The 27,957-nt window shown below is 55.6% G+C and overlaps 10 protein-coding genes across 10 annotated transcripts; 4 read left to right on the forward strand and 6 right to left on the reverse strand.

The window, feature by feature from the left end:
* Positions 1 to 43: 43 nt before the first annotated feature.
* B0I36DRAFT_335082 (cytochrome P450) lies at positions 44 to 2,038 on the reverse strand. The gene has a single exon (XM_046155418.1). It carries the CDS (start codon positions 2,022 to 2,024, stop codon positions 375 to 377), a length of 1,650 nt encoding a protein of 549 aa, XP_046006225.1. The 5' UTR covers positions 2,025 to 2,038; the 3' UTR covers positions 44 to 374.
* A 545-nt stretch (positions 2,039 to 2,583) lies between these two features.
* B0I36DRAFT_425183 (mitochondrial carrier domain-containing protein) lies at positions 2,584 to 4,530 on the reverse strand (the record flags this gene model as incomplete). The annotated part of the gene is made up of 8 exons (XM_046162316.1): positions 2,584 to 3,103; positions 3,155 to 3,287; positions 3,341 to 3,512; positions 3,565 to 3,751; positions 3,807 to 3,924; positions 3,985 to 4,111; positions 4,168 to 4,254; positions 4,312 to 4,530. The coding sequence occupies 8 exons, from the start codon at positions 4,528 to 4,530 to the stop codon at positions 3,079 to 3,081; spliced, it is 1,068 nt and encodes a 355-aa protein (XP_046006226.1). The 3' UTR covers positions 2,584 to 3,078.
* Positions 4,531 to 4,937: 407 nt separating this feature from the next.
* On the forward strand, positions 4,938 to 6,679 carry B0I36DRAFT_394475 (uncharacterized protein; the record flags this gene model as incomplete). The annotated part of the gene is made up of 5 exons (XM_046161500.1): positions 4,938 to 4,983; positions 5,043 to 5,130; positions 5,188 to 5,346; positions 5,409 to 5,712; positions 5,770 to 6,679. 5 exons carry the CDS (start codon positions 4,941 to 4,943, stop codon positions 6,640 to 6,642), a joined length of 1,467 nt encoding a protein of 488 aa, XP_046006227.1. The 3' UTR covers positions 6,643 to 6,679.
* A 3,123-nt stretch (positions 6,680 to 9,802) lies between these two features.
* B0I36DRAFT_253529 (putative Tripeptidyl-peptidase sed1) lies at positions 9,803 to 11,949 on the reverse strand (the record flags this gene model as incomplete). The annotated part of the gene is made up of 3 exons (XM_046150764.1): positions 9,803 to 11,124; positions 11,187 to 11,665; positions 11,726 to 11,949. 3 exons carry the CDS (start codon positions 11,947 to 11,949, stop codon positions 9,803 to 9,805), a joined length of 2,025 nt encoding a protein of 674 aa, XP_046006228.1.
* Positions 11,950 to 12,493: 544 nt separating this feature from the next.
* B0I36DRAFT_335086 (uncharacterized protein) lies at positions 12,494 to 13,126 on the forward strand. The gene has a single exon (XM_046155419.1). It carries the CDS (start codon positions 12,582 to 12,584, stop codon positions 13,029 to 13,031), a length of 450 nt encoding a protein of 149 aa, XP_046006229.1. The 5' UTR covers positions 12,494 to 12,581; the 3' UTR covers positions 13,032 to 13,126.
* Positions 13,127 to 13,583: 457 nt separating this feature from the next.
* Positions 13,584 to 15,732, reverse strand: B0I36DRAFT_377391 (amino acid permease-domain-containing protein; the record flags this gene model as incomplete). Its single annotated transcript, XM_046160554.1, has 9 exons — positions 13,584 to 13,807; positions 13,880 to 13,925; positions 13,990 to 14,527; positions 14,586 to 14,633; positions 14,694 to 14,847; positions 14,919 to 15,074; positions 15,163 to 15,232; positions 15,339 to 15,543; positions 15,632 to 15,732. The coding sequence occupies 9 exons, from the start codon at positions 15,730 to 15,732 to the stop codon at positions 13,584 to 13,586; spliced, it is 1,542 nt and encodes a 513-aa protein (XP_046006230.1).
* Positions 15,733 to 17,285: 1,553 nt separating this feature from the next.
* Positions 17,286 to 18,874, forward strand: B0I36DRAFT_394484 (uncharacterized protein; the record flags this gene model as incomplete). The annotated part of the gene is made up of 3 exons (XM_046161501.1): positions 17,286 to 17,310; positions 17,372 to 17,830; positions 17,907 to 18,874. 3 exons carry the CDS (start codon positions 17,286 to 17,288, stop codon positions 18,872 to 18,874), a joined length of 1,452 nt encoding a protein of 483 aa, XP_046006231.1.
* A 119-nt stretch (positions 18,875 to 18,993) lies between these two features.
* On the reverse strand, positions 18,994 to 20,668 carry B0I36DRAFT_354291 (monoamine oxidase N; the record flags this gene model as incomplete). The annotated part of the gene is made up of 3 exons (XM_046157297.1): positions 18,994 to 20,052; positions 20,131 to 20,378; positions 20,485 to 20,668. The coding sequence occupies 3 exons, from the start codon at positions 20,666 to 20,668 to the stop codon at positions 18,994 to 18,996; spliced, it is 1,491 nt and encodes a 496-aa protein (XP_046006232.1).
* A 1,208-nt stretch (positions 20,669 to 21,876) lies between these two features.
* B0I36DRAFT_377394 (uncharacterized protein) lies at positions 21,877 to 23,072 on the reverse strand (the record flags this gene model as incomplete). Its single annotated transcript, XM_046160555.1, has 2 exons — positions 21,877 to 22,136; positions 22,211 to 23,072. The coding sequence occupies 2 exons, from the start codon at positions 23,070 to 23,072 to the stop codon at positions 21,877 to 21,879; spliced, it is 1,122 nt and encodes a 373-aa protein (XP_046006233.1).
* Positions 23,073 to 23,857: 785 nt separating this feature from the next.
* Positions 23,858 to 24,294, forward strand: B0I36DRAFT_394490 (Alpha/Beta hydrolase protein). The gene has a single exon (XM_046161502.1). It carries the CDS (start codon positions 23,883 to 23,885, stop codon positions 24,216 to 24,218), a length of 336 nt encoding a protein of 111 aa, XP_046006234.1. The 5' UTR covers positions 23,858 to 23,882; the 3' UTR covers positions 24,219 to 24,294.
* The last annotated feature ends 3,663 nt before the right edge of the window (positions 24,295 to 27,957 follow it).

The following is a 27,957-nucleotide window of genomic DNA, read 5'->3' on the forward strand; positions in this document are numbered from 1 at the left end:
GATGTAGCACACGTGATGACGTTGTGAAGAACGCAGCCTCGTAGCAGACTAACCACGCTTATTATTATACTGCTCTCCCTCGTCCTGAAACACTTCTCTATGATCATGCTCGTACTACTACCAGTGCAAATCTTTATCCTACTTGAACTAGTTACTTAATTGCAGAGACTGGTATCTCTTCCTAGAGATACGATAACCCTAAAGAGAGAACGAGAGTAAAATGGAAGTGTTATTGCATAGGCGTTACCTCTCTTGCAGAACAGCAACCCCCAGCGCCCTGCCAGACAGCTGACCCCGGAGGCAGGATCTTGACAGAACGGCTGTTGATAATAATCTAACGGCTCTACATCACATCACCCAATCCTCGCTCTACCTCACCACCCATCGACGCGCTTCGCATAGCAAGTCATACCGCCGCCCACCGGCCCAGCAACGACGGCGTGCGCCACCTGCATGGGCTTGTCCCCAGCTCGGCCGATGCCCTTGAACTTCCACTCGAACCGGCCCACCAACTGCGCCACGAGCGACAACAACTCCCCACGGGCAAACCTTTCGCCGATGCACGCGCGGGGACCGTACGTGAAGGGCATGACGGCGTATACGTCGTTGGTACCCCCCAGGGGATCGACCCGGGTCTCGCCGTTGCTGTCCTGGGTCAACCACCGCTCAGGGACGAACTCGCTGGCGCGGGGACCCCAGACGTGTTTGGACTCATGGATCAGCCCTGGCGCGACCACGATGACCGTGTCCATGGGGATGGGCGTGCCCAGCACCGTTGCCGAGTGCGTGATGGTCTGGCGATGACAGTAGACCACGGGCGAGTACAGTCGGAGCACCTCGTTGCACACAGCCACGAGGTATGGCAGACTCTCCAGCTGGGTGGCGTCGACGGGCGTGTTGGAGGATGGCGATGGAAGGTTGGCGCGGATCTCGTCGCGCAGCTTCGTCTGCCACTCGGGTGAGTGCTCCGAGAGCGAGTAAAGCGTGAAAGCCGTGGCGGTCGCCGTCGTCTCTTGACCAGCCAGCATGAAGTGGATGGACTGGTCAATCAGGTATTCGTCGCTGAAGTCTGCCCCGGACTGCAAGAGGGTGGCGATGACGTCGCCCTGGCCATACTTGACGGCCTCGGGCCCGTCTTTATTCCTGCGCCGCTCTTGGACCAGCGGCCTGACGAACTCGGAGATGGTCTTTCGTGCGTCCATGATCTCGTTCCGCGCCTTGACTGGCAGCCGTCTATACAGCCAAAGTGGCAGAATGAACGCGGTGAACCGGTACATCAGATGGCTGGTCTTGGTTGCGAAGAGGTTGCGGAACTTTTTGACCTGGGCTGACTGGGGATTCTCGACGGCGTGTATCGAAGCCCCAAATGCCGTCAAGCAGATGACGTCCAGTGTGACGTGGTGCAGCCTGGATCCAATGTCTACAATGCTCTCCTTGGTTTCGTCGAGCTGCTTCTCGATTGCCGTCAGGAACTTGGCACCCTCAGCCCAAAAGATGGGTGACAGATCCTTGACGTATTTGAATTTGAAGGCGGGCTGCATGATCTTCTTGTCCATCCTGTGCTTCTTGGGCGGCGATACGAGGATGCCCTGCGGCGCAATCTGGCCCATGACCTCCAGTGCCCACGGCAGCTTGATGTAGTTGTATGCTTGCGTCTGCAGCACATCTTTGCATCCCTGAGGGTTCGTCACGAGCACTCTCTCCGCATTCAGGAGGCCGTAGTAGCGAATCAGGCCGTCATTGGGCACGTCATTGGTCCAACTAACGAGTCTGCGGTACCCAGGTTCTGATAGGAATCGTTGATGAAGGGGCCTTTGCTTCGGGTGAGGCAGGTGGCGCAACGGACTGAGATAAAACGGATACAGAATGATGTGGTAGAACGCCAGGCACAGGCAGTGGACCGTCGCGATTGCGATTGCGGGCAGGACGTAACAAGATAGGAAGCTGCTACATTTCTCTGATCCCCGTATTTGCGTCACCAGTATGGCTCCCAAGATGGAGCTTCCTAGTACTTGTAGCAGCATCGTGATTGTTGAACTTGGGCGGGATGCGGGTGCTGATGGAAAGGAAGAAAGTGGGTGGGTGGTCAGAAATTGGGCGGTGAGTGGATCCAAATTTGCCCTGTTGTCAGGCTTATCAGGAGTGGCGCGCTTGGCGCCTGCTTGTCCTGCACGACTGCCGCAAATTCCGATCCATTCCGGGCATTTGTAGATACCAAATTTGCATCTTGCTATGCCCACGCACCCGCTTGAGTGGCTTTATCGTCTTCGAATTCGTTGAATCCTCCGTCACGCCAGTTGGGGAAGATTTCGGGATCCGCGAATCACAACGCGAGCAGCAGAAAGGGGCTCCACCTTAGTCATTAAGCTCAGTAGCATTCGTGTGAATGTCTTGTCATTCCCTGCAATGAGCTTGGGGGTTAATACCAACATCCGAAATCGCCCTGATTCTCCGCTCTATTTTCGTGCTTACCAGCGACACATGGTAAGCAGGCGCGATGGTGGTTGGTGGACCAGATCCCTGTTCCTGTACCATGCATGTCAACGTAGGGCGTGGTCGCCGGTCCTCCAGACAGGTCTTGTAGGAAAGGCGACTCAAGTTATTTTAGCCAAAAACGATCTAGATAAGCCGACTGCTCTAACACCACAAGTCTTTGATAGGCCTGGCTCAACTCTCGTCGTGACAAACGACGCACAAAGCAGACTCCATCGTCTTTGCGGGTCTCTCCAGTTCAGGAGTCTGCAAAGTCGTTCCGCAAAGCTCCAGGATGGCCTCCTCGCCCCCATCTCCAAAGCTGCAAGCCACCTCCACCCCAGGCACTGCCGTGAAGTACGTTACTGACAGCTCCAACCTCAGCGACGCGATAGCGACTCGCCGAGGCCGAGGGCTGGTATCCAGCCATACTTGACGGCCTCAGCCCCGTAGCAAACGCCTTAGTTTTCACTACGTTCAAACACGGGGTATACGTATGGCGCCTGTGACGCGTGGTTATTTCGCCGTGCTTGACGTCAAGCGGTGAACTCCCTTTAGTCGTGCATCTCCCGTCGCCACGATTTGTCGAAGCCTCGGTCACCCCCGCTAAGTTCGCGTCTTATCTTCCCAGCTGCGACGGTTCGTCAGTTATAGATATCAGTGTGGGTTATTTCAAACTTACATATCGAGGAAAAGCCTCCATAAGATCGAGAACAGTAGGCCTTGGAGGCCATTGCAGAGTATTCGTGTCTTCAGCCCTCGGTTTAGAAGTCCGACAATACCCTGCTCAGCCACGACCGATCGCGCCGCACTAGCTGAACTGAAGTTAGCACTGTTAACCAAGTACATGAAAATAGAGTGCGCTTACAGTAGCTAATCTTAGTTTCGTTGACTTGGCGATATGTTTTAACAACTCGGAGGGAGTTGGATAAGGAGTCGGCTATAAGTGAGGCGACGAAGCCGATAAAGGCTAGACGAGCCAAGAACAGAACAATGGCTGACTTTGGCGGCTCCTCTATAGCTTCGCTCAAGTAATTGTACTGCCTTGATGTTAGGGTAGAAACAGCCTCGAACTCGAGAGGGAAGACTGACCGTAGCAAACCATGGATAGTGGCCGACAAATGTTGCTGCTGCTGTGGCAAAGGCTCCCCACCATAAGCTGCCCAGGCCGTGCTGCCTGATACGCTGCCGGAGCAAGGCAGTACCCTTACCGCCCTGGGCTTGTAAAGTGGTTTTGAGGGTATCGACCGGCGTAAGAATCATGCGGAAAGCCGCAGCACTGAATGCGCAAACGTCAGCATTAGAAGACGCCTGATGCAAGTTAAGGAACCAACCAAAGGGATGCAAATACGGTCTTTGCTAAAGACGGAAGATGCTTTAGATACCGATTGGACTGAAATAGGGCGATGATGCCAGCATTGGCGGCAGTGTCCCCGAACCTGGCGATTGGACCTTTGTCATGCTAAATCAACAACGTAGAACAATATTACTGTGATCACAGGGATGCCATACCTTGTACCAAGGCCGGAGCAATTCCTTGGTAGTACCGCCGAACTCCCCCATCCTGATAAAGTGTTCGACTGGCCTCCGCGAACGAAGAGCCGAAGCGATACTGATAGTTCATAATAGTACGGAGTGGCTTTTACACGTGTCAGTGCCCTGTAAGCTGAGGTTGCACATATCGGGGGATCTCACCATCAGAAGCAGTACCTGCAGAACCATGGCGGCCGCGCCGCTCAAGCCTCCCCCAAGAGCTCTCTTCAGGGCCGGCCCAAGGTCGAACTAAACAGCCACGAGTCAGTTATCCTGGTCATAACCAAGATACGAGCATGCACATGCCTCGACATCTCCGCCGACCTCAAACCAGGCGCTGACGAAGAGAGCCAGAACGAGACCGGCCGCAATTGTCCAGAGGATCCGCCAGATGTACCAGCTGGGTGTCCGCTTTGGAGACTCATGGGCATTAGCATCGGTGGCATCTTCCGCACAAGACTCTTCAATGAGAGGAGTCTGCTCGTTGATCGTGATCCCGTTCTCGATATCGCGTTGCTGAGCCATGGCGGTGTCGGGTTTCTGGATTGGTCATGTCGTGAGGAGACCCGGCCCCTCTCCAAAATAAATGAGCGCCGTCATCTTATCAATTCGATTCCCAATCTCACTAGCGGAATCCATGGTGCAGTATCCGAGTGGGGGGATGAGTCAGCTCGCCTTTTGGAGGCAATCTGTTTTGCTCAGACACCGTGCAACCATTATATGACGGCTTATGGTGCAATATGTGTGCAATATGGCGCGTCGCAACTCCGGTGTGGTCCAGGTCATTTCAAGAGAAGAAGTCCCCATGTGGATTCACGAGTAGGCGAGCATCTTCTCACTCCTGCCCTTGGGTCTGAATGATTTTAAGGTGATTGATTTTGTCTGTTACAGTCAAAAAGGCCAGGTTCCAGTCTCTGAGACCTAACAACTTGAACATGGACGTGAAGTCGGTTGCCGTGATTGGCGCAGGCGCAGCTGGTATACTGTCCCATTTTCAGTCTTCTACCATGTGCACTACATAATAATCATTTCTTCAGGGGCCATCACGGCTGCGGCGCTGAAGGCCGAATCTTATTTCGAGCGTATCAAGGTGTTTGAACGGCGAGAAGCTGCGGGTGGTACATGGTATGCCACCACTAGGAGAAGACTACGAGATTGCTTTTGTTAATCAAAGTGCCACAGGATCTATGATGCTGACCCAGGGGCCAAGCACCCTATCTTCCCTGGAAAACTGCCTGTCGATGTCGACAGGCCTCTTGAAATACCCCCGGAATTGCCAACAATCACCCAGCCTTCCAAGCGGGAGCGCTGGACTACTACCCCCATTTATAGTACATTGACGTAAGCCTATGAAGCCGGTGGCGACTAAACCCATATTGACTCGAAGCTAAATTCTATGCTAGAACCAATGTCCCGGACATAGCAATGTGCTTCTCAGACAAGCGATTCGCGTATGGGCCATTCGTGCCCCACTACATAGCTCGGCAGTACGTGGAAAGCTACTTCGCTGCTCACCACACCGATGACTTTCTTGAGCTCAATACGACCGTGGAAGACCTCTCCATGGTGCTCGACTCCGAGAACAAGAAAAAACAAGATTGGAACCTGACTCTACGAAAGTACGACCCTGTTCGCCGCGTCGACATCTGGTGGGAGGAGAGATTCGATGCTGTAGTGCTGGCCAATGGTCACTACGCGGTGCCCTACGTATGTATGCTCCTCCGAATCTCTTTCTCGGTTTTTGAGACTGACCAAACTGCATAGGTCCCGCAGGTTCAAGGTCTTGAAAATTACCTCCTTAAGTACCCTGGGCGAGTGCTACATTCCAAGTTCTATCGCTCTCCAGACCTTTTTGCAGGCAAGCGTATCGTCGTAGTAGGTAACTCTGCCTCAGGTCGCGATGTGAGCTTAGACGTCCTCAAGACAGCAAGGCTGCCCGTGGTCATATCCCAACGCTCGAAGTCGAGGTGGGATGGCGACCAACCACCAGAAGGGATCGAGTGGAAGCCAATCATCAAGGAGTTTGGTACTGATGGCAGGATCACGTTTAATGATGAGAGCTATCTTGACGACGTCGACATCGTCGTATATTGTACCGGGTACAAGACCTCGTTCCCTTTCTGGAACGAAAAGGCGAATGGACGAGCTCTATGGGATTACGCGGAAAACAGGCTACGAGGTTGTTATTGGCACACTTTTCTCCGAGACTTTCCCACAATCGCTCTCGTTGGCGTACCCCGAACATTGACCTTCCGGAGCTTCGAGTACCAAGCCATCGCGATCGCACGAATATGGTCGAACAGAAACTCTACAGCACTGCCATCGCTTCGAGATCAAGAAGAGTGGGAAAAAGCACGGGCGAAGCGAACTAGATCTGAGGGAAAGAAGTTCCATGACATTCCATGGGATAATGGGGAGACAACGGAGTATTTCGACTTTCTGTTCAAGATCGCAGGACTCGGGACAATCCATGGCGCGGGCAGGGTCCCCCCCGTACTAGGCAAGGACATGGTATGGGCTATTGAGCATCTTCGCAAGTACCCTGATCCTCCTCAAAGAGACAACCAATGCATAGAAGCCGAAGGAGAATGGGTTGTCGTGAAAAGTTCGCGCCAAGATAGCCTAGCTTTTCTATAATGGCGCGTCGCAGGCCGCACGAACGCACATATATGCCTACAAATGAACGTGCTTTGAGGTGCGAGAGGAGCCCCCACGGCTACATCCTGGGTGTCCTATGTACACCTCTTCACGCTTGCCTTCCTGCGATGCGGTCTGATCTGTGACCATGGAATCTTATCTAGTGTTCTTTGTCTCAGCTGACCCTGCTGCGCTACGCCGGGCAGGCATACCCATGCATGGCTTTTGGAGACCAACAGTAACAAATGTGTCACTGGGCTTTGCCGTCCCGCCCTCGTGGCGCAGGGCAACGCCGTGGAATGTCCAACAGAGCCTTCTTACCGTCAACGGACTCACTTCTGTGGATGATACGGCCCATAACTTCATCGTCTGGTTTCAAGAGCAAGTGTCAGGCGCTTTTCTCTGTCGTAGGGCCGTGCAGGAAACAAGTAGGGGATATCGCACCAAGTTACCACGCAGTGCCGACCTCACGGTTTTGAGATCAGCGCCAAGGCAGACAACGACCAGAGATGCCGTGAGACCTTCGAAATAGTCAGGGGCAGGAAGGACTTACTGCACAGATTCCCAGATGAGACAAAGGTTGTGCAAGGTACCAACGACGGATTCGCGCTCCGCCGGGGACAATTGCTGGTCAATAGACTGTGAGGATGTGCGGCTCAACGACCCCGGGGAAGGGATTGCTGGTGATTGAGTAGTCGGAGCTGAGGAGCATGACCCTCTCAGATTTTCTGGGCATGTAGCATCTCTATCAGTACCGCAACCGTCCCGGCGCTGCTTATGTCCGCCAGAAACAGCATCAGCCCGGTTTCGCGGTGGATACGGGCCCAGACGCGGATCACAGCGATACTGTCCGCAAACGCCTGGAGGAGTGTCGTCATAGGCAAAATCTCTAGGTGCATACCGGCTGTTTATGCCCAAATCTTCTTGACCCGATCGTCCTGGCTTTGCGAAGGCATGTGGCCGTCCTCGGAGCTGGACTGCTGCTGCCAGGCATCGATGCCTTTCTTCAGTCCCGTAGCTACCTTCCCACGTTTCAACTCCCCAATGATGGTTTTGAGCCAGTCTTGTAGACCCAGGTCGTCGAGTGTTAGTAGCTACCCGGGCACGTAAATAAGGCCCATGAGCTCGCATACCGTATGTTGGACAGAGTACAGCGTGTCGGTCCCGGGCGATCCTTTCACGACGATGATTGGAATCTGGCTAGCAATGGCATCAGGTGCGCCCACAACGAGGAACTCTAGCGCAGCCAAGCTGGGCTTCCGAGCGATGGCTTTCTCAATGCCGATAGGCGATATGCTCTCTCCCTCACGAATGATGGTCTCCTTATGTCGACTCACAATGAACAGACCTTCTTCCTCCCGTATCAAAGCCCGATCGCCCGTGATGAACCACCGAGTCCCCTCTTCATCATGGTGAATTCATCATCATTGGCGCCCTTAGTACCGTAGTATCTCTGGATGGTTGTTCTGGAGCTGATATGGAACTTACCGGCGACACTGACCGGCAAGGGTTCTCCTGCTCTCGGCTCACAAATTGTGATATTCATTCCCATCTCCGCCCTGCCAACCGAAAATCGCGCTCAGCCGACATCTTGTGCATCTCATCGGCAACAAGGGCTCCAGTCTTGAACTGTATGCCCTTGCTCATCTCCTACTTGTTCTCGACGCTCTTCGCACCCAGCCCCTTGAAGCAGTCATTGAGGTGCACCGTGGTACACGGCGACCAAGTCAGATTGACAGTCCAATCTAAATTGAATGCAAATGTTCGGCGCATCCTTCGCCATAAACAGGTCGTGGGTCGTGGCTGCATCGCCCACGACCACTATTGGTCGAGCATCACTGCCACAGCAGCCCAGGATGGTCTCAACCATATGGCTAGCGTCTGTCCGATTCGCAGACTGTTCGGGTGCAGAGGCGCGTAGACTTAGCTCTCGGCATGCGCTGTCCACTGACATAGGGGTGCCTTGATGCCATTCCACAAGAAGGTGATCAACGGCGCACCCTTTGAGCACCCCGTTCTTTCAGACCCCGGGAAAGCCGCTCGATGGCCTCGAACAATTTTCCATAGTTCCAGCGCAGTGTGGCCTCGGGATCACAATCGGAGTCAAAGGGGTTGGTTGTCGAGCAATTGGGGTTATGCATCTGGCAGAGGCTGGCTGGCGGTTATGTGCTGCTGACGGCGATGTGGTTCCGCGCTCACGAACATTTGCAAGGAAGTAGTCCCAGTTAGAGCGAACGACATCGGGCTCGGGGGCTCCCTCGAGCTGACTCTTTTATATCATTGCGGGCACAGGTGTGTGCGGGTCACAACACAATGAAGCTGAAGGGGCCAGGCATCAATGTCGTCCGAGCTCACGCGCGATAAGGACGCTCCTGAGTTATATGGCATTCGGTGGCCGGCAAACGTCATTTGGTGCTACAACCGAGTGACAATGTCTCAGCAAGTGCGGACTACCTTTTACTAGCGCTCCCGGGAGACCTCCCGAGCGGCTGCTGCCGACGCCACGCCGATACGACTCCTGTAAACCCTCCCTGGTGCGTTGTCCGTCTCGACTGGCGGCTGTAGTACATCGGGGCTCACGTGCGACAGTCGTATCACCCACACCCGTGCAACGACGTAATGTGACACCTGTATGAGAAGTTGCATGCCATGTCGGCATTTCTCACCGTGCAACACTGGTCCCAATCAAGGCGTTCCGCTGACATTTTTAGTGTCACTTTGCCTTGGCGAAGATTGACCTAGGTGGCTCGTGCAGCGGTTACCGAGCGACACCAAGTCCGGCAAGCCACAAAGTGAAAATTTGGGCGTCGCGGTGGTTGATGACTGTTGACTTTCGCACTCGTTGGTGTTTCGTTGGTCTATGTCTACTTTTAAAGTCATTATTAGGTCTCGACTCTCAAGCTTGGGTACATGGTCCATCATCGCGTTGCCTGACACGGCAAATGGATTGGCACGCTTCAGGATAAGGTCAAGCCCCAATAAAGGCACATCAGGTCATATTTGATTCGTCTCTTACTCGCTGCTTCGATAAACGTCGTTGTCTGCCAGTGTATAGAGTACCAATGTGCTCCACATTAAATTGTCCACTTCATCTACACTGGTCATCCCCATCGAAGATTACAAAGTTAGAGTTATACTGCAGGTGGAAGTACAAGATGGCTCAGGGCAGGCTCATGAAGACCTTCAGCAGCTGGTCGTACTTGGGGCTGCCCAAACCCGTGACAGGGTCCCAGCCCTTGGCAGCCGGGAATCCGCCAGACTTGCATCCGGGGTTGGAGCCCTCGGTGATGTCGGTGAAGACCTCCGGGTGAGCGTAGATCGTTGGGTGGACAAAGCCGACGGTGCTCTTGCCCTTGGCGAGACGTTCCTCGTTGATGCGGGTGATGATGCCAGCCCAGATGGGGGCACTGAGCGACGTGCCACCGATGGTGTTCCACGTGCTGTTGGAGCGGACGACGAAGCGATCGCCAACGCTGGCAACGTCGGGATAGCCCCTTCCGCCGATCTTGAAGACACCCGGCGCGACGTCGGTGAAGTTCTTGGCCGGGTCGCGGGTGGTGTAGCCGACAAAGGGAAGGGGGGTCGTGTCAAAGTAGGTCTGCACTGCGTCCTTTTGGTAGTCGGGCACGTCGAAGTAGTCTGAGAAGCCGCCGCCTGAGGGGAAACGGGTCACGGCACGCTCGTATAGCTTGCAGCCCGGCTTGTTGGTGGTGCTGTTGCTTCGGCTGTCCAGTTGGGTGCCGCCAACACTCAAAACGTAAGGGCACATGTAGGCTGGGTAGAATACGGTGCCAGCAGGTCCGGTGCATCCCGTTGGCAAGCCGAAGTCGCCAGGGTAGCTGGCTACGCCTGAATCGCCGGATGACTGCACGACGGTGACACCCTGCAGCGAAAGCTTCATGATCTCGCTGCACTGGCGTTTCCAGTACGAGGCAGGCACGTCAGCCTCGCCGCCGCCGTAGCTGATGCTGATGACGTTGGTTGGCTTGTAGACGCCGCACATCAGCTCGCCCTTGTACCCGCCCTCGGCCGGGTTGGGGTAGCTGGGGTCTAGACACTCCGGGCGCACGCAGTTGCCCGTTTCGCCAAAGGCCGCGTAGCTGCAGTACGACCCATCAAGAGCATCGTAAAAGGTGTTGTAGAAGCCCAGGTACGGCAGGGGGTTGGCTTCCGCAATCTCCACCGGCTGGTCATCCACCTGGAAGAGAACCGTCTTCTGTGGCCAGATGATGGGCCACGCCGACTGGAAGTCGAGGTTCGACTCTAAGCCCACCTCGAGAGTCGGGTCGCCGGGCGTCTCGACCGCTCCGAGGGCCCCGTCCACGAGGCGCTCTTCGGGGTACGTGCCTTGCGGGACCCTAGGGTACAGGGCCGCGAAGAATTCATCCAGATCCTTCTTGGAGTAGTGATCATTGAGTGTCTCAAAGATGCCAAGCTCGTTTCCAGGGCTCGCTTTGTTGCCGGGGGGAATGTGGTACTGGGCTGGTTGATTGACAATTAGCGGCGGTGATCCACGTGCCAAGCGAAAGCTGTGGGTAACTTACTTGAGAGACAATCGTTGGTGATGTAGGTCGCACACGTCGAAGCATTCAATTGCGGCAGGGCGGGAAGCAGCTTCTCCGCCTTGTGCATGGCAATCGTCCGCTTGTGCAAGTTGGACCTGCGCTTGGCCAGCTCCGTCTTCTTGGGATCGGCGCGGAGACGCACACCGGGCGTGATGTAGTCGATGTGCTGCGCAATGTGGCGCGGTACGTGGTAGTCCCTGGTGGCGATGTCATGGGCACCCGAGGCAGAGTGCTCGTAGAGGTGGTACTCGGTGAGCAAGAGGCTCTCCGCCTCGTCGGCACTCAGGTCGACCTGGATCCACTGCTTGTTGTACGACTGCGAGATGCGATCAATATGGATGCCCGAGTCGGTGAGCCACTCGACCACCGTCTCCACCGTCTCTCGCGCCGGCGCAAACAGCTGTCGGACCTCCTCGGCTGTCATGTGCTTGCCATAGTTAGGCGACTTGGGGTTGGAGCTTTGCCGCTTCACGTCAGTCATTTGCTGTGGATCAAAATCATGCGCACAAGACACCTACATGTCTTCAAGTCTGTCTCTGCCAACAGCCTCGTTCGACTGTTGCAGACCAATGCGCATCGGCAGCTTGGCATTGCGCGGCAGTCTTTGCTTGACCCTCCAGTCACGACCCCAATGTTGGCCCGCACGCTCATGCAGCGTGTGCGTTGTGGGCACGACAGGCTTGGCAGCCGCCTCGAGGGCAATGCCGCCGAGAAGGGCGAGTTGGATGACGTGGAACCTCATTTTGTGCGCTTAGTTCTCACGAAGAGAACGAGAGACACTGAAGGAAGGTGGGTGGTAAGGGGGGAAAGAAGAGAAAAGTCCCGGTGACGGCGATCATCGTTGCTTTTGAAGTAGCTTCCGTGCCCGCACCTCCAGCTCAACCCCTGCCGACTCCCGAGTGGCAGCTGTTATCCGAGTTCTCATGGGCTCATTATGCTGTGCTACTCTCGCCCTCCTGCATGGACATGGTCCCGGGAAATTGCAATCGCCAAGATTGCCCAGACCTGGAGAATGCTTAAACCTGCTTGGCTTGCGGCTGCTGCCACTCCACAACCCCGGAAGAGGCAGCCGATCATGATAGTCCGTGCATTTGGAGCTCGTATGGGGCCAACGGCCTCTTGAGCTGCCCTTTTGGGAAAGGGCTAATGCACGAGCCCAGTGGGTGGCCTGCCCGTTGGCTGATCCATTCGTCCCCTTGACCCGGGCCCCTGGCCGTTGGGTGATAAAGGTCATAAGCTGCGGCACGGGAGCATCATCGACTTACGAGAAGCGCGTTTCTCCTTCCCTACTTGCGATGGTGTGGTTCTGCATCGCCACATCGCACCGTTTCAAGGCATTGATGAACCTATCTGCAGCTCTACGTCAAGTGTAACATGCTATCTCTAGCGCCGCGAAGAGAATCTGGCAGCTCCAAGACTCTTGAGAGTCCAGATGTTTGTGATGCCCAGGACCTGACCGGGCATAGGATACGTTCTTTGCACGGCTTGTGGCTGATTGCCACAAATGAGTTATACTTCGACAGCATGCTGCTTCCTTTGAGCCTTAAGAAAGACCGGGCAGAAATGCAGCCAGCACCAATCAGCCATAAATGCCATGTTGACATCGCACCAGATCGAGCGGTTGTCAGCACTGGCACGAGTGTTGGACGTTGTACGACAAGCCCTCCAAGCTGCAGATGCCAACGGGTTCTGCTTTCTGCCTCTTCATTCACGGCGAGATTGCACACTGTTGCTGGGCCAAACTCTCCAACAGATGTTCGAGAAGAGGCTAACCACCGAGTGTGTAGGATAATCCCCGGGTCTGCCCACGAAACTTGTATATAGTATCGTGATCACACACCTTGATAGATCCCAAGGACTCAATCCAGATCTAGGCGAGCTCAGCAAGTTATACATATTCGTTTACGATGTCTGTCTGCAGTGAATATCGGTTCTGCTATTTTTTTGCTGAATCTGCGGTCTTCTGGCCGCAGGGGCCTGCGAAAGCCCCGGCAACCTGATTAGGCAACCGCCTTCAGGTCGTCTGCCATGGCTATCTTTGACATGTCCTTGGTTGAATGGCCTAGCGTGGTCCCGAAAGCGCACAGCCCGGGGGATGTCAGCACCGCGATGATTCGGCCGGAGAATGATGCAAAAAGGACTAATGGAGCAAAACTAGGCTCTGTTGAGAGTCTGCCAATGAAGTCGGGGTATTGATGGTGATTGAGTCCGGGCTCTCTATGAGGGGCGCACTGACTGTCGTCGTAAATATGGATGAGAGGTCTAGTAAATTGTGCAGGGTAGTAGTAGTCGTAGTCGTATTTGTCTTGATGGTAGTGGTAACTAGCGTAAGGAGCCATTAATTTGTATTACATCGCATGCCTGGCTACGTGGAAACTAGACTACATGCTTGCTGACCCCGTCAGCCAAGCCACCCTTGGTCCCTGCCTCGCTCGCAGCCAAGTATGGCTCGTTCACGTTGCTCGAGCTGGCCTGGATAACATTAGACACAGCTCTCCCCAGGATACCGTCGAAGTCTGGTCCCGTAAAAGAGCTACCCTTGAAAACCCAATAAATCGACACGTAGATGAGGAAAATGCCAATGACGACAATGACGTAGTCTAGATCTTGTCAGTTCGAGGGATCCAGGGCTCCGGCGATGCAATGACAGGAAGAATAGGCAGGGGACTTACTCATATTGGCACCCGATACCGGCAGGCTCGTGGGCATCATGAAGAGCTGAAGATTAACGGTTAGATTTACCGGCTGACCAAACCAACATCAGAACCAACGAGCAACCTACAACAGACGTAACGACGACGTATAAAGACGCGACAAGGTTGACCGCCAGTCCCCACCTGCCCAGCTGATGGGGCGTGCCGGGATACCGGTGGGCAGCAAGCACGGCTCGGCCCCGAGCGAGGAGGGCAATGACGGGCACGCCGTACGAGACGTTGAGGAAGATGGTGCAGGACGACATGTACGCGCTGAAGGCGACGGGGGGCCCGAGGTAGAGGAGGCCGAAGAGCAGGTTGAAGACGGTGCAGGCCAAGATGGTGCGCACTGGCACGTTTAGCGTCGGGCTGAGGGCGGTGAAGAACTCGCTGAAGAAGGTGCCTCTGTCGCGGGCCATGCACCAGACAAGCCGGCTCGCGCTGGTGATGCTGGCGGTGGTGCCGTTGATAAAGCACACGGCCATCATCAGGTTCAGGATGGTCGCGGCTGCGCGGCTCTTGGTGGCCTGCAGGATCAGCTCGACAATGGGGATGCCGGTCGTGGACGCCAAGATTGTGGCTGGGTCTGTGAGACCGAACAGGGTGACCAGGATGAATGCGAAGCCACTGCAGATGATGCCTGTTGTCAGCTTCTATCAATCAAGGATTATGTCATTGCACGTACGTGACTCCCCCGACGGCGACGGCGTACAGCATCGCTCTTGGGATATCCCTTGCAGGCTGCGGCATCTCCTCGGCCATATGCATAACGACGTCATATCAGATGAGCGACAGGGCTGGCTGGAGCAAGCCGAGGAGCCACGCCATGCCGTCCGGCCAGCCAGTGGAGTTGTCAAACTCGGTAAAGACGAAGCTGGCCACTGTCTTGTCCGACATTGCGAGCACAATGACGCTGATGATGGACACAGCGGCGATCGACCAGTAAACTACGTCCTGTATCAGCAACTGACCATGAAATGATTTTCTTCTTCTTCTCCTTTTTCTCTTCTCAACTTACGTGCTCCGTCGTTCCAGAATCCCAGAATCTTGTTACCCCAAATGTTGATGGAGGTGCCGAACAGGACCAGAGCTGCGAATATGCCGTAGGTCTTAGCGGCGGTGATTTCGTACTGCTCGTAAGATGCAACGATGGCAGCCGCGGAGATGAACTGGGCTGTTGGTGTTCATTTTGGAAGAGTCAGTTTCTATAGGATTTAGGACACATCGCGGATTCTGTCATCATATATGTGTGCTTTACTTACCACCGAAGAAGGCCTGGACCGTGACGACACTTAGCCAACCGAAGATGTTGGCCCATGCTGTGAAGAAGCTCTACCAGAGTCACGTCAGTGTCGACGGTACGTATACATGTATGAATAAAGGCATGTGCGTATGATTATCAAATATCCCTGTAGTAGTTGTCTGCACATGTACGTACCAAGAGGGGTGCCCACTTCTCAGAGCAGAGTGCATAAACAAAGTGGTACTGGCCGCCCGCTGTGGGCCAGATAGCCGCGAGCTCGCCGAGGCTGGCTGCCAGGGCAAAGTTGCACATCACGCAGATGATGAAGCCGTACAGAAGGGCGGTCGGACCGCCAGAGGGCAAGACGAGGCCTAGGGACCCAGCGAGGGCGATCCATGTACTGTGATGAACAGTCAGTAAAGTAAAGGGGCTGGAAGCTTCATCTGGCCACCGCGGGGTAGAACGCAACTGGGCGCCTGGGGACCGACTTAAGAATGGCGAAGGCCATGGCCATGGTGCTCAGCACTGACAGCCTCTGCTGCAGGTGCCCGTGGGCAGAACCCGTGGGAGCTGCTTGCCCGCGCTTCATGTTGGTGGGTATGATATAATTGCTATAAAAAGTGACAGGGCAGAGGGATGGTGATGTTGACAACAATGGTGTTCCACGATAGGCAGGCGATGAGCCCTCATATACATGCGTTGGGAAGCATCAACACGGGTGCATACTGCGCATGTCATCTTATCATCAACTCTTATTAGGGCTCCAAAACCGACCAATATCCATAATACTTAAGTGTACCTTCAGTGCTCTCAGATACGACAGATTCACAAGTGGGACACGTAACGCGGGTCGAGGCCACCCGACTCAAGCAACGGTCTTATCATTAGCACCAACCTAAATTATATGGGGTACGATCAGCCCTTTCCCGAAACCGGCTATTTTCGGAGAAAAGGTCTAAGCGTCGAGCTGGGTTTTGCGGGATGAATGGTCACTACCGACTAGCCGGCATTACTGGATGCAAGTTTGCTCCGTACCTGTACACGCTGACAATTACGGCTGCTGGTTGGGTGGATTAGACCACCTTCTCCACCACCAGGTTGACTGGTGCATGCTGCCAGGGCAGGGGCCGAGGCTGGGGCTGGGGAGCGTCCTTATCAGACTGATAGGGCAATCTATTACCATGCGCACGGTAGTCAACTGGCACCTGGTTTATTAGTCCCGTTGTGCTTTGTGCCCGTTAATATCACATTGGTCAACAGGTGTATCATCCAGCAATTTTGAGCCGAACTCCGAGTCTATCTCGGGCGGCAGGGGCAGATGCGCCATGGACATACCCAAGGAGACATTCGCCACGGCCGACATGTCGGCAGTAGTGATAGGTCTTTCAGTCTCGGCAATCGGAAGGACCAAGTCGAGGTCCCACAGTGAGGGAGACGGCAGGATGCTAGCAGTTAGGAAGGCGCCAGTCTTGGGGAGCTCCTCGGAGTAAAACACAAAGGCTAAGGAATCACTGAGCAGAGGCAGCAGTTGTTCGTGATGTTACAAAAGAGAAAGTGTTGAAGCACCGCCTGCTACAGAATTACTGGCAAGGCCATCCAGAACAGGTCGGGATGCATGGTCCGCATCGGTCCGCGATGGTATAGACGCATACCGGCAGTCAAGTGGGCCATCTAAGTCAGCTGCCGTGGGAGAAGTCAGTCTCCATTCATCGACCGTGCTCTCGGGAAGTGTGATGATTTCGACGTGAGAGCCATTGGATCCTGGCGAGCTGTGCGTGTGGGGAACCGACGACCCTGTTCATGGGGGAAGCCTGCCGAGCTGGAAGCACTGAGTCTAGCGCACATAAAGATAAGTCGGTGGACTTGGCAGGCCGGCACCACATTTAAACTTTCTCAAGAAATTGCCCCATTCGGGTTGGCGCTGAAACACATGGGTCCCATCTTGATGATAGCAAGCCCACGACTCGAAGTCTGTAGGATGGATCCCCGGCTGTCCCTTCTGCTTCACCGCGATTCTGTTCTGTTGCCCGGATTGATCCTCGCAGGCTCGAATCGAAGCCCTGATTGTGCATGTCTTTGCTTGCACTTGCACTGGATGACTGGTGTTCTGATCAGCACTAGCAGCTTGGGTCAGCTGCCAGCATGTCTCTGGCGCGCCGCGACCACGGTGGGTTTACACTCTCTATTCGGAGTGCAGCATGTCTCTAATTCGCCTTTCTGTTGAAAAGGCTGTCCGCAATGTCGCCGCCGGCGCGTGCGCTGCGATATGGCGGTGCCCGAGTGCCAAAAGTGCATCAAGAAGGGACTCCACTGCAGCGGCCTTGGCTTCGAATGCCGCTTCAGTGCGCACATGAACAGCTCGGCAGAAGACAGCAGTCCCCGCCGCTCAGCGTCCACTACGTCCTCATCGCCAGGAACCGTCGAGACCGCTCAGACACGGCCAGGATCTGCGGGTGTGTCGCCATCCCCAACTAAACGACACCGCCGTCATCGCCATCAATCAAGTATGAACCTTGAAGACCAAGAACGGAGACCTCCATGTCTAGTTGACAAACCAAGCAATCCCCAGGCGGACTATTTGTTACTTGCGCCTGATGTCCCGGACCACTGCCCTTCAGTCAAAGACACAGGCCTCGACATTCTTGTCCAACCACGAACGCCCCAGGCCATGATGCTCTTCTCACACTGTAAGCCACTGTATTACCTTGCTTGTTGATATGCGCCGGCTGACGAGCGGGCGGTTTGCCCATCCTATGATGGCAGTCTCAGAATTCATCGCATCGAAGATGGTAGTGTTTGACTCGAGCGACAATGGGTACCGGCGCATCATCATGCCCATGGCGTGCCAAAGCGACGTGGTAATGAGAGCCCTGTCGGTCGTGGCAGCCTTTCATCTGGCTGGGATGGGCATAACGACCTCGACCGCGAGCAGCCTCCGCGCAGCCGCCGAAGCTGGGCAGCAGGCTATCCTGTCCAAGCTAGTGCAGGACTCGAGGCAGCTAAACCCGGACCGTGTATTCAGCATGTCAACTTGGGCGGCTGTGCTGATACTACTGGTCGGCGACACCATCACTGGCTCAGACAACTACCCGCGGCTGCTCGAGATGCTGCGCCACGTATCGAGCGTCGTGATGGGCTCGGGCTCGAGCTCACCCACCTCAACACGTACAACAAGGGAAGAGACTCGAGATTTTCTCATGCAACAGACGCGAATGTTTGAGCTCCTTGGGTCCGCGCTGACCCAGCACGAGGATAGAGCCCACGACATTCTCTCGGGGCCAGTCGAGCCTTACCTGGCCTTTGCGTCTCCCGACCATGTCAAGGCCCTCTCGGCCAACAACGACTCAGCTCAGCAGGTGGCGACCGTGAAACGCATCCGCTCGGCCATCCAAGCCGCATGTGAGCTCTGCCGCGACCGTCTGCAGCGCAGCGTATGCTTTGAGTGCCCGGCTGCTCGGCTGGACGCACTGCAGCAGTTGGTGGACGAGGTGGCCCTGCCCGGTGTCGACGGCGCCCATGCGCTTGTGTGGCCGTGTTTCGTGGCGGCCGCCGAGGCCGTGTTACCTCGTCACCGCGACTTTTTCTCAAGTCGCCTGCGGGCTCTCTTCGCCTGCACGCATTTCCACACGATTCCACTGGCTCTCGACACGCTCACGCTGATCTGGGAACACCAGGGAAGGCGCAAATGGACACAGATCATCATATCTATGCGGCCGATACTGATAATGTAAAGGAGCTACCTATCTGAACAATATAGAACTGTCCCAAGTGTAGTATTTGCTGCTTGTATCAACCACCACCACTACCACCACCACGGTGCTTGGTTACGAAAAACCCCAACAAGAGCTTACTAGAGTGATGGAGTGCCGGCCAGGGACCCAGTGACAGCCACGACAGCCCGGGCACCCTCCTGTATGGCGCCGTCGATGAAGCTACGCCAGCCTAGAGCCCAATCGGAGCAAGCAAAGAAGACGTGGCCGTGTGGCGCCCGCATGTCGGCCAGGTGGTCTGCCAGCAGGCCGGGCGGCGGGAAGAACCAGGCGCCTTTGGCGTACTCGTCCTTGGACCAGTTGTGGAACACCAACCGCCGCACGCACATGTCCGTCTCGGCCGGCGCCAGGCCGCGGAACGCGTCAACGGCGCGCGCGACGTCCTCGTCGGGCTCAAAGTGGTTGTGCTGCGCGCCAAAGGCCACAATGTGCGCGTTGCCCGCGGGTGTGGTGCCGTCGCCCAGGCTGTAGATGAGGGCGTGGTGCGGGTAGCTGATGGCAGTGACGCTGCGCAGGTGCGTGCCCGACACCTCGGCGTGTACCTTGACGCACTGGTTGACGTGGCCCCGCGAAGCTGCCGCCCGCTTGCCTGGTGATAACGGCGGCGAGAAGGCCACGTTGTCGAGCACGTTGAGCGGCACCGCGCAGATGGCCCGCCGGCCCCTGAACGACCGCCCAGCTCGCGTCTGCACCTCGACGGCCCCTCCCCTGACGCCTTCGAGCTGCTTAATCGCGGCTACTGGCTGCTCGAATGCGTACCGCAGGTTGCCCGTCGCCAGGGCCTCGCGGAAGAAGCGAATGGCAAACGACGACTGGCCACCGTGGAACTTGTACCGCACCAGGTAGTTGATCAAGCCGTCGTACGTGTAGTCGCACAGCGCCCACCAGTGCAAGAACTCGTACAAACTCGCCGTCTCCAGCGTCGCACCGCTGCACAGGAGCACAAACGCTTCCACACACAGCCGCTCGTTGGGCGTCAGCTCGTCGCGAAGCTCATTGATGCGGTCGGCCAGTGTCATGCGGTCATATCGGAGCTCCGCGGCACTCATCTTGGCGCTGTGTGGGAACGGCACTGCCGTCTTACCCAGGTTGCCGTCAACATTGACCAATTTCTCCAGGGCCGTCTTCATCAACGCATCCTAGACGAGCCAAAAGCGCCCTTAGTCAGCCTGTGACCTGCCTGTAACATCCACCACGCCCATGGGACATTCTCGTACCTCGTCAGCATGACTAAAACTCTGTGTTCGCTGGGCGTTGGACAGCAGAAACTGGTCGATGCCCTTGGAGAAGTCGTACGACTCCTCAAGCTCATCCTGCATGCCGTACCGCGCAATTTCGCGCCACACGTTGGTCTGGTTCCAGTATACCCAGGTTCCTCCCATCTCATACGGGTAGCCCTCGATGTTGGAGGACCACGAACGCCCGCCGATGCGGTCACGGGCTTCGAGAAGGAGCACTTTGAGACCTACACACAGGCGCACGCAGCCGTGGACAGCGTCAGCAATCTTGCACGATTGACCCGTGGGAACGGAATATGATGAATCCTGCAGTTCGGGCTTCAATGCACATACCTGCAATACTGGCATCTCGGACCGCCGTAAGGCCGGCATATCCGGCACCAACTACGATGACGTCGAAGTCACCATGCTGGCTGTCATCGTTGAGGTTTGTCGGCGGCTGGATTGCTCCAATACATGGCACACCGGCCTTGAGCCCTTGCGACTCTGTCCACGAGAAACCGTCCTTGGAAGCCATGGCTTTCCAGGTTTTCAGACATACGAATTGAGGAGGCGATGGAAGTGAAGGCCTCAGGAGAGAAGCTACAGTTAACTCTGCAATTTATTGATGCGCGCTTAACGTTGCTGGCTCCGTTTTTCTACGTGCGCTGCTCCGTTCGAATGATTACCACAAATGCCTAGAAATCGCCCTTTCGTGACACGCATCCCGGGCACCGCTGTCCATCCTTGATCACCGACGCTGTTCTCAGGAAATTTCCTGATGGGGCAAAGTGCCTCCCTGCACTGCCGCACGAGTCAGTTGTGGGGACAGGCGAGGAGGTCAAGTATCTGTACTTGTAAGCCTATCGCTATCGGAACAGATTTGGCCTTGAACTTGCGTGATCTTTCATTGGACGTACGGCCCAATCACTTGTTGATAAGGCATGATTATGTTGAAGACGCGGCATTTGAGAGAACAAGGCAATATTACTGGGCGACCTTTCTTATCCTGCACTAATGATCGATTGCTCTAACCAAGCACCTAGTGTTGCCTGTGTCAATGACATTTCTTTTCACAAGAGTCTGCCTTTCGGCATAATTACATGACGTAATAGGGTCCAACCTAAATTGTGGAAAGGTGCAGGCTGGATGCGCGGAAAAGAATGGGACACTTTGAGTGCCCTCAGCGAGTCGTGGCCGAGTATTGATCCCACTGGGACGTTCTACTTAGATCATCGTCGGAGTCTCGCTAGGGCAGACCTCAACCGTCAGCAGCCAATCTTAGCCTTGGCTTTCACCTTCCAGGCCGAATGAACGACGATCTTCGAGAAAGTCGGTGTCGCAACCCTGTGCCTCTGATCGCAGCATCTTCTATAAGACCTTCGCCAATTCAGTGTGCGGTGTAGATTTGCCATGACCTTCGGATCCGGCCGTCGGGTAAATCGCCACAAGCAACCCGTGGCCCGCTTCGCACAAAAGGCTCCTGTTCACCGTGGCTGCGGGAATGATCTCTGGCGAGGCCATCGGGGCCGTCATCAATGCCATTCTCAACCTCGCCAAAGTTGCTGGGCCGAACTACTATGGAACCCAGATCGGCTGCCCGGCCTGTTCCTGCTAGGTTATGAAGAAGGGTTATTGAGCCGGGTTCAATGCGCTCGATGGTTATGTATTTTTGTGTTGACTACTTGAATTGCACGCGTTCACCTAGTGATGGAATACTTGCTATGTCAAATTTTACCTATTTAATCAACTATGCAGCTGCTCCAGTATGAATCCATCATCACCCAGGATGTCTTCCTCTTCGCTGATGAAGGTGTGATATCCAGTGTAGAAAGCAAAGCCCTCGATCTTTACAATTACTCCACCCGCGGTCTCTTCTAATACTCTAGCCTTGAACGACCCCTTCCCGCCTTTGCTATTTGAAAGCAGGGAGTGGTATGTGCGGCCTTCATTTAAATGGATGGCCCCTTGTGCATAGGCAAGCGCCATACGAGCACCAGCAGCACCTGCTTACCATATTAGTGGTCTAATGTGAAATCCTGGATGTATAACCTCGCTTGACGAGAGTATCGAAACTTACTTCCAGTAGGGGACCGGTCGATTTGGTGATCGTCAAAGTAGCATATGCCCGTTTCTGCACTTGTCGTTCCACTACCAATCACTCCTAGCCCAGGTAGAGAAACGACGAGGGCGCGCAGAAGCCCAAGCTCGGCTCCACTGGGATTCGTGTTTGGAGGTGTTACATATTTGCGTAGGCTTGGGTTCTCGTTCACCAAGTCCTTCAGCGTGCTCGTGGCCTCATCCAGGTCCTTCAAGTCACCGCCGCTTAGGTCCGATTTCCCTGCGTCATAGAGTTCGTCGGCACGGACGATGGCAAAGTAGCCACCGCCACAAGCAAAGTCCACGGTCACGGTCCGGACCGACTGGCCGACCCTCCATCTCCTGTCGGCTGGGATGGCGATCTGAACACCAATGCCGGTGGCAAAACATGGGACCGACGTGAAAGACACGGGCGCAGACGCATCTGCGCGATGGTCCGGGCGAGTCTTGACGGCAACGACCACGATCCCGCTCGGGACGTGCAGCTTGATAACCGTGCTGCCGTCATCGGACCTCAGCCGCCACCGGTTGGGGAAGATGCTCGTGTCGTGGGTGTCGATGAGGAAGCGGCCGAGAGCAATGGTGGCGTGGCCGCACATGTTGGAGTAGCCCACGTTGGTCATGAACAGCACCCCAATGTCGGCCTCGCCGCTGTCTACGAGCTCTGTTGCGGGCCTGAGGACCGCGCCGTACATGTCCCGGTGGCCTCGCGGCTCCAGGAGCAGCTTGCGCCTGACATGATCGTACTTGCTGCGGGCCAGCGCGCGCTGCTCCAGCAGAGTACCACTCAGTGGAGGATAGCCGGCGTAGACGATCCGAGTGGGCTCGCCCGTGGTGTGCATGTCGACGGTGCGGATGATGCCGGGCGGCGCATCCCGAGGGGCGCCGATGGCCACTGCTTTGTCCATGGGGGCGACGCCATGCATAGTGAGTGACTGACGGTTAGGCGGGTCTGGGTTGAATCACATCTCTTGGCTGGCCTGTTGGGAAGGTGAGCCAAATTGAGGTTATCAGCACTGCTGAGGCTTGGCCCACCGTGCACGCACGCAGTTTGCGCGGGCGGTGAGAAGAGGCCCTCACTAGACTCGTCGGCTTGCGGCGCAGAGGGCGCAAATTTCCTAATCAGGTGTGTAGACGCGCAGCTCCTGGGCTAAGCTCCCCGCAGAGCCGAGACCGAGGTCCACTTTCGTCCGGTATGCAACCACCGTGCTACAGGTACTCTGAGAACTCATGATAAAGGCTGCGGTTGCTACTGTGACGTGAATCCGACGAGGTAGACGAGACGAGACACCTCAGGGACTCCGGGTCGCCACAGAGAGAGAATCAACATGGCCTGGTGGCGATACCTGGCGAGCTACATGCTATTTGCTTCTTAGGTCCGCAGCGAATATCAAACAATAAAATCCCTAATCAGCGGGAGTCACAGCATCAGAGTCAAGACCTTCACCGGCAACGAGGCTGATCTTTGCAATGCTGGCGGGACACCTCACCACGCCGGCTGGGCAGACTTGGGGCCCCATCATCTCTTTTACTGTAGGCAGAACCGCGTCCCAATCCAAACGGCGTCGAACGTGGCAATGAAGACTGACAAGTGGTTCATAGGGCTCCATGAGGCCCGTCGTGGCCGAGACACTGCCCCTCTACTCCTATGGATGCAAGGCGGCCCAGGGACATCGTCTTTGTTGAGTTCACTCCTTGAGACTGGACCTTGCCTCATCACAGAGGCAAATACCACCGCCTGCAATCCTGAATCATGGGCGGAGAGTTTCAATATGCTCTACGTGGACCAGCCCGCTGGCGTCAGTCTCTCCTACGTTCATGAGCCTAGCGCATATCCCAACCGCACTGGAGATGCGGTGCGCGATGTGGTGTCTCTGATCGAGCTTGTTTATGAAGTCTTTCCTCATATTTCCAAGACCAGCTTGTACATAGCCGGTGAAAGCTTTGGAGGGGAGGTATGGCCCGGCTCTTGCGTCGCTGATCCTTGAGCACAACGCCCGGGAGCAGGCGGACCGTCGGATCCCCCTGCGATCGCTAGCTGTTGTCAACGGATGGATGGACCCCATCATACAGGTTCCTTCCCTATACGACTCATCTTGTCATCCACCACCAGGCTATGGCCCATTCCTGGATGTGAGGAATGCGTCAAAATTGAGTCTTTTCTAGCACCTTGCGCCGCAGACATGGAAGTCTGCAACTCTACGCTCACGGCCGACGACTGGCTCGCAACCTATCCTACTTGTAAGGACGGAATTATTGACATCATTTTGGGCAAGACGGACAAGTCTGCCTACGACCGCAGAAAAGTTGACTGCGTGGGCGACTGTTGGCCCGAATGACAGCTGATATTCTCGACCACCATTTCGAAGTCAAGGCCGCAACGCAGAGCAAGAGACTGAAGTGGGATTTATCAAGCGACGTGATCAGCGAGAACTTTGACACCAGCGGCGACTTCGTTACACTGACCAACCGAGAGCTGAAGCGGGTGCTGGACTTTCCGGAGGTTGGCGCGCTTTTTTTGTCTGGCGCTGCTGATGTATCGTGCAACTCCCGTGGTATGCTTGACGTCTTCAAGCAAACTCAGTGGTCTGGGAGGGAGGATATACTTCGCGCAAGGGGGGCCGATCTGCCGTCGAAGACACGCACGGGGCCACCCGTGGGTCGACTCAAAGGAATCAGTGGGTTTTGGATAGCGGGAATATATGACGCCGGGCATTTGGTGAGCCGCCACCTCCTCATGGTCTTCTCTGCCAAACTGCTGATTGTACTGACGTTTAAAACTAGGCACCTCTTGATCAACCCGGTGTCACTAGACGGCTCTTGCAGTCCTGGCTCGCAAGCGGGGGGATGCGGTCATCTGCAGTAATCGGCGCTGTCGAAGGGGAGGACGGACAGAAGCAAATTAGTGAGCTGTACTTTGTGCGCAATGACTTGATTAGTTTATTTTCTCCAGAACCCAATCCACAGCAGGGCCCTTCCAATGCTTTGTGAATAGCCCGTGCAAGCCGTACTCGGATCCCTGCCCTGCGTTTATTGACGACATGCTTAACTTCTCCTGGTGACAAGCAGCAGCACCTGGAAGACCTGCTACAAGTTTTCAGGGTCTTCGAGGATGAGGGTTTCTCTGTCCCTAAAAAACGCCCTTCTGGGGCTACCCGTCCCTGGGCTTCCTGGGCTTTAATATCCGCGCCTTTCGTACGAGTATCACTGGGGGACCCCTCGCTGCCTTCTGCGACCTCGCCCAATACCCTCGTGTCTGCGGAGTTCTGGAGTCTGTTAACCTACTACGCCCAGTCGGTCGAGCCTTTGCAGAAACAATGAACCGTGCAACTCGCAGGGGGTCGAAAGTCCGGGCATTTTGACGCCGGTCCCAGATGCGTCAGGCGTACTGTAGGCTGACCAACATAAGCCGAGAAACAGAGCTTCGCAGCTGTTGAGCCAGCTTGCAACCATTCTAAGGACTTTGACTGGATGGTTAAATCCGGGATATATGATGGGCGTGGAAGCGCCTTCGTGACGATACAGTCCAACACAAATTGGACCTTTAATACCCTGTAATGTGCCAAAGGACAGATCCTGATGTGGAGCCATCTATATGATAGCGATTCTCTCAAAGCTGAGGGCTTCCCCAAGCTCTCCTTCTTCCACGGGTTCGAGGTATGCATCTCCTACCAAGATCCAGCACGGCGTCTCTCGCGCTCTAGCTTCGCTTAGGCGACGCTCTGTGCCCCTCAATTCTTCCTCCAAGAACGACAGCAACTTGATATAATCACGACGGCTGACCTGTTCGCCTTTTCCGCGGTCTTTCAGCTGCTTCAGCATTCCCTGTAGCGTATGAGAACGTCGTGCCAAGTCTACTTCCTCTCTGCGGAATACGAACGGAACTACGCAGCCCGGTATAAGCATGACTTGGTCACCTACTTCGGCCAGTATAGCGGCCAGTCCCACAGACCCGCTCGCCGTGGGACAAAGCTGACGGCGCAGCATTGTCGTTTCACGCATCGATTCCCACGCCCTGCACGCATCGCTTACGGGCGGCGTTTCAGCACTGGGCGGGCCGTGAGGTGGTGAGCCTTGTGAACCCCCTTCTTGTGCGCCTGCGGACGCGCCGGCATCCCCTCGCATCGGCAAAAGTGATTCCTCGCCGGGCAGTGGAGTAGCTACAGGCTCGCCAGACCAGGGCAGCTGCGTATACTTGTCCCTGAGGGCACTAAAGATGTACACGACTTTTGAGAGTTGCTCCTGAGCAATGTCCAGTTGCTGGCGAGCTGCGCGAAAGGCCAGGGCGTCCTTTGCCTTGGACGTTTCGAGGTCGTTACCGTGCTGGCTGCCGAACCTTTTCCGTGCCGCGACCTTGTGTTTGTCCATGGCCTCGCGCTGCATGGCGATCTCCGCTTGCAGTTTGGTGATTTCATCACGGACTTGGGACTCCATCGCCTCGCACATCCAGCCTGCCGCTTCGCCGTGCGTGATCCTCCTGTCGCCAACATGACCGCCCACCATGACGTGGGCTAGCACTTCAAACAATGTGAGTTGCTCTGTGGAGACATCCGCGTTGGGATCTGGCCGGCTGCCAATGGCTCTTGGATCGTACAGTGTTGGGTTTTGCACGAGGTAATACATCAATCTCAATAGCGCATCAGAGATTCCTTGGAGAAACGGAGCTTTGACAATGTCGTCTGTGGGCCCGATGCTGTCGAGTACTACAACACTGATTGTGAGGGTCCGGGCATCCGCAGATATGACCGGCTTGCGTCTCTGGTGTCTAGCTTCTCCAGCCTCAGCGAGATGGGAGAGACGCGACGGCCACACCCTTGGTCCCTGAGAGACTTCAAAAGGAATCGCGTCTGTGGACTGTGGTAGCATCTTGTGTCAGTTGCACCGAGGAGACAATCAGGTAAGCCAGTCACGGCTATTCATCTGGCAAACTGACCTTCCACAACCATGGCGCCGGAACCCAGGACGGGACGGGATGCAGAGGCTTTTCATCCGGCAGGAAGGCGTTCTTGAGTCTACCGAAGCCGTCGGCGTTGTCATGCTGCCGCAGTGCCAGGCTCAACACATCGCCGACAGAGTCGTGAGTGAGCAAGCAGGCCGTGGCATTGAGAAGCACTTCTCTGTCCGAGACGGAGTAGTCGGGTGCTAACTCTGACCAAAGGCGGATTGGTAAGTGGCTTTGACCTGCACGAGAGCTGGAGGGTTGCCGAAGTTCTGTTTCCTGGGTACTTTCAGGGAGGGGGCCAGGCCATGTCCGAGGCATGCTGGACACGGGCTGTAGGCCTTGGTCGATGGTGAGGCACTCCGGCCTTACAAGTGCCAATCCCGCAAATACATAGTCTTTCACCACCGAGGCTTGCCTGCCCTTGCAGACGCGGAACCATTCTAGCAGAGACCACTTGTTGCCTTGGATGAAGTCGCGTCGGGCGTCCGCCGTCAGGGGAAGGAGCTCCAACCGGGAGGTGGCATGCGGCCACATTCGCGAGAAGACCATCGCTCGCAAATAGCCTTCGGCTGTAAGCTGTGCCCGTCTGGCATTCAGCAACCTGCCAGAGAACCAGGAGCGCGCGAAAGATAGTGCCTCGGAGCTAATCTCGTGCTCTCCGTGGATGTAGATCGCGTCCCTGGCTAGGCAGAGTTCTTGTACCACCCATACGCGGCGACACCACGCTGCCGACTCCATGTGTAAGAAAGCGCATGGTACACGGGGTTGTCCTCGAGCGAAACCGT

This window comes from Microdochium trichocladiopsis (assembly GCF_020744255.1).
Source record: "Microdochium trichocladiopsis strain MPI-CAGE-CH-0230 chromosome Unknown B0I36scaffold_11, whole genome shotgun sequence".
Lineage (NCBI taxonomy): Eukaryota > Fungi > Ascomycota > Sordariomycetes > Xylariales > Microdochiaceae > Microdochium > Microdochium trichocladiopsis.

Coding starts and splice junctions, on each gene's coding strand:
- B0I36DRAFT_335086 (XM_046155419.1), top strand. CDS start 12,582: ATGCTATCTCTAGCGCCGCGAAGAGAATCTGGCAGCTCCAAGACTCTT.
- B0I36DRAFT_335082 (XM_046155418.1), bottom strand. CDS start 2,024: ATGCTGCTACAAGTACTAGGAAGCTCCATCTTGGGAGCCATACTGGTG.
- B0I36DRAFT_394490 (XM_046161502.1), top strand. CDS start 23,883: ATGCAAGGCGGCCCAGGGACATCGTCTTTGTTGAGTTCACTCCTTGAG.